Source organism: Vicia villosa, linkage group LG7 (genome assembly GCF_029867415.1).
Source record: "Vicia villosa cultivar HV-30 ecotype Madison, WI linkage group LG7, Vvil1.0, whole genome shotgun sequence".
NCBI lineage: Eukaryota > Viridiplantae > Streptophyta > Magnoliopsida > Fabales > Fabaceae > Vicia > Vicia villosa.
In genome coordinates this window covers 95,872,063-95,883,395 of record NC_081186.1, presented here as the reverse complement: position 1 = coordinate 95,883,395, position 11,333 = coordinate 95,872,063, and the positions used below count along the sequence as shown (strand labels likewise).

Genomic DNA, 11,333 nt, shown 5'->3' with positions numbered 1-11,333 from the left:
TTTTTCTTAGAGATTAATCTTCCAAATTTTGACACATATTGCTAACATAAGTTTTCACTCTTATATTTATTTTACAAATAATAAATTATATCCTTTCATTTCTTTGTCACATTCATCACACAATATTTGCTCTGAACTGTGTTTCCCGAAGCGAAAACCAGTTACTAGTTTTCAAAACTGTTATATAAATATTTTAGAAAATAAACATAGTTTAGCAAACAATTTATAAAAATATGACAATTGATTTTCAAACGTTATTAATGCAATCGCGATCACGTTGTGCGTTTTTTCAATGAGAGAAAAAATTGGCACCACATACCAAAATGAGAACAATTAGCACCGCGTATTCCAAGTCATACTGATATTGTCAAGTCTTCCCATTTTTGTCTTATTCTTGTCTATTTTTCATTTCACTCGCATTTTTGTTTCTGAATGTGAGAAGTAATTATAATAACAAGCTGAGTTTCATTACTTTGGCTGAGAAAAAAAAAAAAAGATAATGAGTATTCTCAAGTTAGTTACAGTACTCTTTGTTGTGAATGGAGCAGTTGGTTGCTTAGAGAATGAGAGACAAGCTCTTCGTCAATTGAAGGCAAGCCTGACGTTGGATGCCGACACTTTCTTTTTGCCTAGTTGGGACAGTAAGAGTGATGATTGCTGTGCATGGGAAGGAATCCGCTGTAACAATCAAACTGGACATGTTGAAATCTTTCATCTTAGTCCTCCTCATTTTGGTGCTTTTCCAGGCGAGATCAACGCATCTTTGGTGGAGTTGAGACATTTAAAATATTTCAACATTAGTGGGAACCGGTTTTTATTCAATACTTTCCGTGAATTGTTTGGTTCTTTAACCAACTTGAGAATCCTTGATCTTTCCCACAATTTCCTGGAGGGTACAATCCCTCATCATCTTGGAAATCTCTCTCATTTGCAGCACCTTGATCTTTCAGACAATTTCCTGGACGGTACAATCCCTCGTCATCTTGGAAATCTCTCTCATTTGCAGTACCTTGATCTTTCAGGGAGCGGTCTTGTTGGAATCATTCCTCACCAACTTGGAGGCCTTTCAAGTTTACAAGAGCTTTATCTAGGATACAATTTCGGACTCAAATTCGAAGATAAGAACAATCACGTTGGAGGTCAGTGGCTTTCTAATCTCACTCTTTTAACCCATCTTGACTTGAGTACCATACCCAATCTCAATTCTTCTCATGCCTGGATGCAAACGATCGCCAAGCTTCCAAAAATACAAGAATTAAAGCTATCTACCTGTGCTCTTTCAGATCTTTATCTACATTCTCTGTCCCATTCACTATTCAATTTTTCTACTTCTCTTACAATCCTTGACCTTTCATTCAATACCTTCTCTTCCTCCAAAATATTTGAATGGGTGTTTAATGCCACCTCTAACTTAATTGACCTTGATCTTAGTGATAACAAATTCAATGGCACCATTCTATATGATTTTGGCAACATACAAAACCCTCTTGAACGTCTCGACTTGTCGAATAATGAACTACAAGGTGGAGTTCCAGAATCTATTAGACATATATGTACGTTACAGTCATTGGATCTTGATATTACCAAGTTGAATGAAGACATTTCAACCATTCTACACAAATTGTCTGGTTGTGCAAGATACTCGCTGCAACATTTGAGTTTATTTTACAACCAAATTACTGGAACATTGCCTAATCTTTCAATATTCCCATCTCTAATAACACTCGACCTTTCAAGCAATATGTTAAGTGGGAAGGTTCCGGATGAAATTCCAAAATCATTGGAGTCTTTGATATTTTATTCAAATTCTTTAGAAGGCGGAATTCCAAAATCAATTGGAAACCTATGTTCATTAAGGTCGCTAGATCTGTCAAGAAACAAGCTGAGTGAGGATCTTTCAGTGATACTTCATAATTTATCTTTTGGGTGTGCAAAAGATTCACTGCAAGAATTAAACTTGGAAAGCAACCAAATTATTGGCACGGTACCTGACATGTCAATGTTCTCATCTTTAGGAACTCTCGACCTATCCAACAATTCATTAAGGAGGATACTACAAATTTCAACATTCCCCTATCATTTAGAAAGTCTATACTTGGATTTTAATGATTTGGAAGGTGTGATCACAGACTCCCAATTTGGAAACATGTCCATGTTAAAGGAATTATACTTGAATGAAAACTCATTGTCTCTCGTATTTCCTGAAAATTGGGTGCCAGCTTTTCAATTGAATACCATTGAGCTAAGGTCATGTATGTTAGGGCCTAGTTTTCCAAAATGGTTGCAGAGTCAAAAACTTCTTCAACGGATAGACATTTCTAATGCTAAAATTTCAGATGCAGTTCCAGTATGGTTTTGGACTCAAACAAAAAATTTAAATTTCATGAATATTTCATACAATAATCTGTTTGGCACAATTCCAAATTTGCCCATAAGATTTTCGGAAGGTTGTGAAGTATTTATGGATTCAAATCAATTTGAAGGTTCAATCCCCCTGTTTTTGCGAAGTGCAACATTTCTACGGCTGTCCAAGAACAAATTTTCCGATACTCGTTTATTTTTATGTTCTAACAATTCAATTGATAGATTGCGCCAATTGGATATATCAAAGAATCAACTATCCAAGCAGCTCCATGATTGTTGGAGTCATTTGAAATCATTGGAATTTCTAGATTTTAGTGACAATACTTTGTCTGGTGAAGTACCATCCTCATTGGGATCATTACTTGCACTTACAGTATTGATATTGCGTAACAATACCTTCACTGGGAAGTTGCCTGTCTCCTTGATAAATTGCACAGGACTGATCATGCTTGATGTTGGAGATAATAGATTCTCCGGACCAATTCCGTATTGGTTAGGACAACAATTGGAAATGTTAAGCTTACGAAGGAATCAATTTTATGGAAATCTTCCGCGGAGTCTTTGTTACTTAACAAACATTCAGTTGTTGGACCTCTCTGAAAACAACCTGTCAGGACAAATTTTCAAATGCATAAAGAATTTTTCTTCCATGACTCAAAAGATTTCCTCAACTAGAGAAGAAGGCTTATACATAGATTTCTCACGTGGACCTGGAATTGTTCAGAAATCTAACAGCTATGATTTGATTACTGTGTTGATGTGGAAAGGTGAAGAACGATTGTTCAAGAATAATAAGCTTATTTTGAGGAGTATTGATCTTTCAAGCAATCAATTGATGGGAGATATTCCAAAAGAAATAGGAAACTTGATCGAATTGGTGTCACTGAATTTATCAAACAACAATTTGACCGGAGAAATTACTTCAGAGATTGGAAGGTTAACATCACTTGAATTTCTTGACTTGTCAAGAAACCATTTCTTTGGTCCAATTCCTCCTTCTCTAGCTCAAATTGATCGTTTGTCCATGTTGAATCTTTCCTATAACAATCTTTCTGGAAGAATTCCAATTGGCACACAATTACAAAGTTTCGATGCATCAAGTTATGAAGGAAATGTTGGTCTTTGTGGAAAACCACTTGACAAAAACTGTCCAGGAGATGAAGAAGATACACCTCAGAAACCAGAAACAAATGAAGAAAGTAGTCCTCTAGAAGATAAAAAACCAATTTATTTGAGTGTGGGATTGGGATTTATCACAGGATTTTGGGGACTGTGGGGATCTTTGTTTCTCATCAGGACTTGGAGACATACATATGTCTTGTTCTTGAACAACATAGTTGATACAATGTATGTGTTTATGGTGCTGAATGGAATTAAATTTCAAAGGTGGCTCGGAGGTTTGCAGGTAACCCTTTCATTTTCCCTCTTTCACACTAGCTTACATAGCTTCATTTCATAATTACCTGACACGTTAATTAGGTCTACAAGTCAATATCATGATCACAATTTTCTTATAGCCTTATTGTTAAATAAGTTAAGTTTGAGCTTACAACAGCGTTCTGTTACATCTAAATTATAAATGTTAAAATTTTTTTTGATAAGACAAATGGTTAAATTTTTTCAAGCAGTATTTTACCTTAAAATTTAAATTTGAAAATCTATGATATTTAAGAGATATGAATAGCTTATATATTGCTCAGACACATGGTTCATTGATTTCTATGAGTATTTTATTTCACTTAAACTCAAGCATGTTCTTTGATCACTTTGTAATTTCCACAGGAAAAGTTTTTCTAAGCACCACCAATAGAATCACGTGAGGTTTTGTTGAAGAAAGGTAGCAGAAAAATAAAGGAATTCAGAGTTCTTTGTCAAGTATTAGTAATTTACATCACCAATTTCTGAAGCATATACATGTTATATATGTTGTGAGACAAATAATGTTATTGTCAAAGAAAAATACATGTTTTAAAATCTTGTTATTGAGATATTGTAATGATTGCACTCTTGGTCCTTCTGTTTTCCAATATTGTTGTAATAAAGTTATTGAAAAAATAATATGACTGTTGTGAATCACCATTTTATGTTTGTGATTCTTGACATAACTATTACTATGAAGTATGGATCATGGAAGTTTGAATAGGAAATGAAATAAAGTTGATTATAAGTAAATAATGTGATATATACACTAGTGCAAAAATGACAATACAATTTATAAATTTACACCCATTATACTAAAAACGGGTGTAAATAAGACACAAGATGGCAAATTCGTAAATAAAGTCTCATTTTTAGTTTTGACAAGTAACCATGGACACCCTATTTTTAAAAAACGGGTGTAAATTAAAAAAATATTATAATCAAGCGTTTATTACTCCTTTTTTTTGAATAACGGGCGTAAATAGAAAAAGTAAAAAAAAATTATTTGTAAAATAGTATAAGTTAATATTTGTATTTCTCTTTCTCCTTTCATTGAACCCTAATCACCATTTTTATGCTCTTAATTTCACCATGTCAACTCCAAATGTTTCAAATCCCAATTCCACATCCACCATGAATCATTCTTCACAACCCGAAACACCTCCACCCTCTGATTCCATCACCTCGTCACAACCCGAACCGCCACCAGCGTCTGATTCCACCGCCAATCCATCATTTCTCAAACCATCGCCACCGTCCTATTCTACGACACTATCCGAACCACAGTCACCACCTTCGTTGTTCCATTCCTTAGATACTCAAACCCCCGAACCCTCTCGAGATATAGCGGTTCCGTATAAGATTCCAACTTTGAGTTATGCTCCTTGCCACGAGTTAGCTTCAGTGCTAAACTCCTTAATTTGATTGTGCAGGAACGATGAAGCTCAACAACCTCCTTTGAGGAAAGATTCTATTCCATCTTCCAGAATAAATTCATATCGTATACAGTGGCCATGGCCATCCTCCTCCACACCATACCTCAAACAGACGCACACTGCGGCTCCACTCTTGTCGTTGCGGTTTCCGTTCAATCAACCATACTCATTGTTGTGTTGTTATTTGTTGTTATTTGTTGTTGTTGCAAGCTGTGATTGATTAATTGATGGAGAATTGATGCATAATTTTTCATTTAGCGATATGCTCACCAAGTGTTCGGTAGAAGTTCTGAATCGAGATTCTTCTTCCTCTATTTGTTTGAACCAAAGATATTGTTATTCTATGCCATGGTCTTCGAGCTTCTAAGGTCTGTTTCCGTGGTTTATCGATTATGGGTCCATTATTCATATTTATATTTATTATTATTCAAATTGTTACAAAATATGCAATCTGATCTCATAGACCTGTAATTGGTATATTTATTTCATTTTTTAACTCGCGTGCTACCGTTTGGTCTTAAATAGATTGGCACAGAAAAGATATTCCTACAAAGAAAGTATTGGGCACTGGTGCTCGGATGTCCTAGACGTTCACGGGGGATGGTTACTGCTCCACTGGGTAAGGTTGTATCCATATTGACGCTTCATCACTGTTTATTAGAATTGTTCATTTGGCTAATCCTTCAAGATATTTCAATCCATCTCTAATAAATAAAGTAGTTACTTATAATAGTGTCTTCACAAATGAGAAAGTTTTGCAATGGATCTTAATTTTGTCTTAGATCTAAACTGTCTAACATTTGAAACACCTAATTGGTATTTTATCTTGGTAAATCCTATTTTAGCCTTTGTTTCCTTCGTACTTTATGTTACTTGTGGATGAGGGGAATAAGTTTAAAACTAAGTTTAAGTTTCCATAAGATGTGGCCTCATATACAAAACGATTGCAATGAACTCTCCACTATCACATGAGTGCTTAGGCCTTACAGCTACAATGTACAATAGCTCGTAGAGACTTAATCTTAATTAGCATCATGTACTAAAGTAAATGATAATTGATTTATTGAAATATAAATTGTTTCTCGGATTGTGAATAATGATGTTGTGACCCTTCATTCGGTTTCAGGTGGTGGCTGACAGCGGAAAATCTGATCGAATAACTATAGTTGACAATTCTACATCGCTATCACCCCAACATGCAATTACAGAGTACCGGGTGATTGCATCATCATCTCATGGTTGGTATTGAAGTTTACTTGAAATTTTGAGTTTTAAATCACCTTAAATTTAGAGGTTGACATTCATGATCGTCCCAATAAGTGAGTGAACTTGTGTTCTGGCAGTTCATCTTATTTTTTTCCCTTTTGCAATGGGGATTTGGTAACTTTTATCCTACATAGAATTAAGCTGATCATATCCTTTATATTTATTTGCTCATAAAAAACACATTATACATAAGAGGATTTTGTTGAATTATCAAGAGAAACAACATTGGCCTGAGCATTTTGTTGATTTTTCCCTTTAGGTTTGTAATCGGCAGGAAATCATGTATAAGGGTGATAATGGTATACCTGCTGAAGTTTCACCTGTTGATAACGGTGATAATGGTATACCAGCTGAAGTTTCACCCGTTGTATCATCTGCATCATGCAAAAGGCCTAATATAACATAGACAGGAACTTCAGACTTCAAATGTTCTTTAGTTTCTGACAGTTCATATTCAGAATCTTACAAATGCAGTTCAGGTTATGTTGCTTTGTGCATTTCAGATAGTTCCATGGCACATGTATGTCGTTATTCCTCCCAAATAGCTGGCCAGGTCAAGGAATCCCATGACGGAATAATTTCCTCTTGTCGTTGTCAACCAATGGAATCAAATGGTTAGTTTCTTAAAATTTAAATTATCAAAAACTTTTGTTTGAAATCTTATTTAAGACTACAACAATTACATCACTCAAGCCTTTTTCTACTAGATGGGTTGGCTACATGATTGATGAGTTGATCCTATAATACCCTGTCATGTATTCTCTTGTTTAATACTACATGCGGGTTTGGGAGATACTTCCAAGGTCAATGAACTACCTTTGGATAATTTATCTAGAATCAGGCAATGCTTATATCTTCTGCTCAATACATGGCTATAATATCCTTGTCGGGTATAGCAAAATATAACAACAACAAAAGTCTTCCCTGTTAAGGGATATAGTCAATGATTGTGTAAAATGTTACCTTTATTTGAAAAAAAATTACAATTTGATAAAACCTCAAAGTCAGTGAAATATCTTGCCAGATTGAATTCGATCTCTTACATGTGCTGAGTTTATGTGGTGTTTTACATTGGCAGATTGCAGAGAACTTGGAGCAAAGATGTTACAAGGATTTGCGTAATGAAAGCTTTGGTTCAGTGAAAGTTATCTTGTGCATATACAGAAAATTGTTGTCGTCATGTAAGAAGCAGATGTAATAACTTCCATTAAAAGAATGGTAACACATTCATGTTGGGTGTATCAGACTATGTCTAAATACTGATATGATAAATTTACTCTGGATGAGTAATCTTACTATAATACAATGAGAAACCCTTTGTGTAACACGATTTTGTATAGATGTATAGAACTTATTTTCAATATAATGTTTCTACTCCAAGCCCGGCTCAAGCATTACCAATTAGCTCTCCTTGTTTTTTTATAATGGTTCTCCTATACGCAGTGACTTGAGTGTTATACAATACAGTTTTGTTTAATTTGGTTTCCAGTTGTTAGATGCTACATTTCATTGACTGAGAAATAATATTCAAAATAAATGCTTCTGAATCTGCAGACCACTATTTGCCAGTAGTTTATTTGGGATAATTCGGACTCTTTTTGAGAAAACTCGAGCAGATGAAGTGCGGATCTTTGGTTGCAATACTCTTGTAGATTTTATTAATTTTCAGGTATGTAGTCACACAGTCTTTTTTATTTCAGTTTTAAAAACTTATAGCACTGTTTATGAAAGGTTAGCACCATGTTGGTAGTAGATTCAGTGATTTCAGTTTTAAAAACTTATAGCACTGTTTATGAAAGGTTAGCACCATGTTGGTAGTAGATTCAGTGATTTCAGTTTTAAAAACTTATAGCACTGTTTATGAATGGTTAGCACCATGTTGGTAGTAGATTCAGTGATTTCAGTTTAACGTTATAGTCTATAATATAGGTCCTGCTACTTGATATATTATGCGCAACCATATTATGTCATGTCAGCTTTTTGAATCGTGGTAGTCACTCTTGGTCAGTCGGATTGCTAAGATGTAGATAGTTAAAGTCAACAACTTTGCTGGATTTGACTAAGCAGACTTTAGAGGTATCTAGTTGTGTGCATGCTCAATGGTTTGACTTAATAGGACTTGGACATGCCTTTCTAAGTTGTAGTTTACTTTCATAATTGACTTATATCGTTGTACACTATACTCACATGCAGTGCTCCAAGAAATGCAGCCATATATGAAGTTGAGATAGTATAGTACTTCGGTAGTACGTTTATCCTTTGATATAATTGAGAACCTTTGTAGGAGCAACCACACTGTGCAAGCTTTAATGGCATGAATTTTGCTTGTGGACTTGTAGGAGAATTGATTTTCTATAATATTTCGTTTGTAAATATTTATTTCAATGTAATTTTGGCAGTGGCGTGGAGGCTTTTGTTTTGGCTGGCTAGCTTGTCGTAATATTTGACCTCTGATATCTTGTTTGTTGTTTGTCGAACATTTATTGATATTATTAGTTATAATAATTATAAAGAAACTAAGTAGTTCAAAAAAAATTTGTTTTTCTTTTAAATATTTATTTCAGGTGATTTTGGGCGCAACCATTGAGGTTCCATCTTTGCTGGATTTATCGAGATCACTCTGTGAGGGGCACTCACACGCGCGCAGGTTTGACTTAATAGGACTTGGACATGCCTTTCTAGTTTTTGTTTTGGCTTAATTAACCGAGAGATTTTCATTCTAGGGAAAATCTGCTATATCAGTGGATGATACATTGAAGATCATAGCCTGAAGGTGAGTTAAATTTACATGTTACAGGAATTGACAGAAAAATAGTGATTGCCGTTTGATTTTTTTGATGATTCGATATAGTGTTTGTATGCTTCTTAACTTCTTTTGTGTATACTGTTTGATTATGTGTTATTTAGGGAACAACATAAGAAGCTGGATGCACTTAAGGTGGAACTTTATGCTTCTAAACAAGAGGGTTTTGTTTCAAAGGGCTTCAGTGAGAGCAATGGGACTTACTCTAAGAGAAGGCCTTTGTAGTCATAGGTATACTAACAAAGTTTGGCCGCCGGAAGAATAGAGATGCCATTCGCAAGGAAGAATAACTACGATTTTGAAGAGGATAAAGACATAGAAATGTTGCCAAAACAAAAATCAAAGAAGAAGAAAACTTATATATGAAGAAAATGTTATGACTTAGTTAAAATATAATTTTTATGTGTATGATTTTATAGTACTTGAAATATTATGACTGTACATGATTTTTACTTAGTTAATATTAAAAATACTTTGACTTAGTTAAAATATGATTTTTATAAGTATGATTTTATAGTATTTGCAATATTATGACTGAAAATAAAATATAACTAAATGGTGTTTATGAAATAGGGTGTAAATAGATATAATTGTTCATTCATAAATGGCGTATTTACACCCGATTTTTACTAAAATAGGGGGTAATTAAGAACATATTTACACCCGATTTTTATTAAAATAGGGTGTAATTAAAACGTAATTAAGCCCAATTACACCCGATTTTTATTAAAATAGGGTGTAATTAAAACGTAATTAAGCCCAATTACACCCGATTTTTATTATAATAGGGTGTAATTAAAACGTAATTAAGCCCATTTACACCCGATTTTTATTAAAATAGGGTGTAATTAAAACGTAATTACGCCCAATTACACCCGATTTTTATAAAAACAGGGTGTAATTAAAAACGTAATTACGCCCAATTACACCCGATTTTATTAAAACAGGGTGTAATTAAAAACGTAATTACGCCCAATTACACCCGATTTTTGTTAAAAATAACGGGTGTAAACTCGTTAGACATTTCTCACCCTGTGGATATACACCCGATTTTTATTAAAAATAATGGGTGTAAATTTAATAAAAAACGGGTGTAAATTAACATTTTTGTGCTAGTGATAATTACATCTAATTATTTTTATGGTAACTGAAATAGGGAAGATGCATTATGCTCACTAATGAGATGTTTATGTGTATTTATTTCCATAATATGCCAGTCATAATTTCTTTAGAATTCTAGCCTTTTAGAATATAATCAGTAACAAATATATATATTGAAAGTTACGAAACACATAATAACCCACCAAGATGCACTCATTACTTTTACATGATCATTATGCATCATCATCAATAGCCATCACCATAGGCTCAAAAACTATGTCGTTATTAATATGGACAGTTGAACCAGAGATGGTTAGGTTTTATTTTTTATTTTAGAAAATAATGTATAATCTTCTTTTAATTTTTAATATTTTATCTATTTTAATTTGGTCATACAAAATTGATTAAGATTTACTATTGTTTCAACACAAATAAAATTAAATAATTTTAAATTAAATTTGTAAGACAATATTTTATTTTTAATATAATTCTTAAATCACATAAATATAAAAAGTAATTATTTTTATTATGTTGTTCAAGAAGGTATTAAAATTAGTAAATTTAATTCACGCTGTTAAAATGATAAAAAGTAATATGAAATTTATCAATATTAACTAAGGATTAAATAAATAAAGTTAATATATTTAGTTTTATATTATTTATAAATTTTATTGAAGAAATTTATTGATGGTTACTTTTATTTAAAATAAAATTAATAAAAGTTTTTTTAATATATATATATATATATATATATATATATATATAAATATATATATATATATATATATATATATATATAAATATATATATATATATATATATATATATATATATATATATATATATATATATATATATATATAATTATTTATATATAATTATTTATTTAAAAAAATTATTGTAAATTTTGACTTAGGCTTCCTTCCAAATTCATTTAGCCGGCC

General features: G+C 32.7%; 1 protein-coding gene across 2 annotated transcripts; it reads left to right on the top strand.

Moving 5' to 3' along the window:
* The first annotated feature begins 373 nt into the window (after positions 1 to 373).
* Positions 374 to 4,533, top strand: LOC131616005 (receptor-like protein EIX1). Of its 2 annotated transcripts, XM_058887215.1 has the most exons (3): positions 374 to 1,748; positions 1,815 to 3,769; positions 4,147 to 4,533. In XM_058887215.1, exons 1-3 carry the CDS (start codon positions 500 to 502, stop codon positions 4,159 to 4,161), a joined length of 3,219 nt encoding a protein of 1,072 aa, XP_058743198.1. In that variant the 5' UTR covers positions 374 to 499; the 3' UTR covers positions 4,162 to 4,533. The 2 variants fall into 2 exon arrangements, with proteins under 2 accessions (XP_058743198.1, XP_058743197.1); XM_058887214.1 differs by having other exon boundaries at positions 375 to 3,769; positions 4,147 to 4,532.
* The last annotated feature ends 6,800 nt before the right edge of the window (positions 4,534 to 11,333 follow it).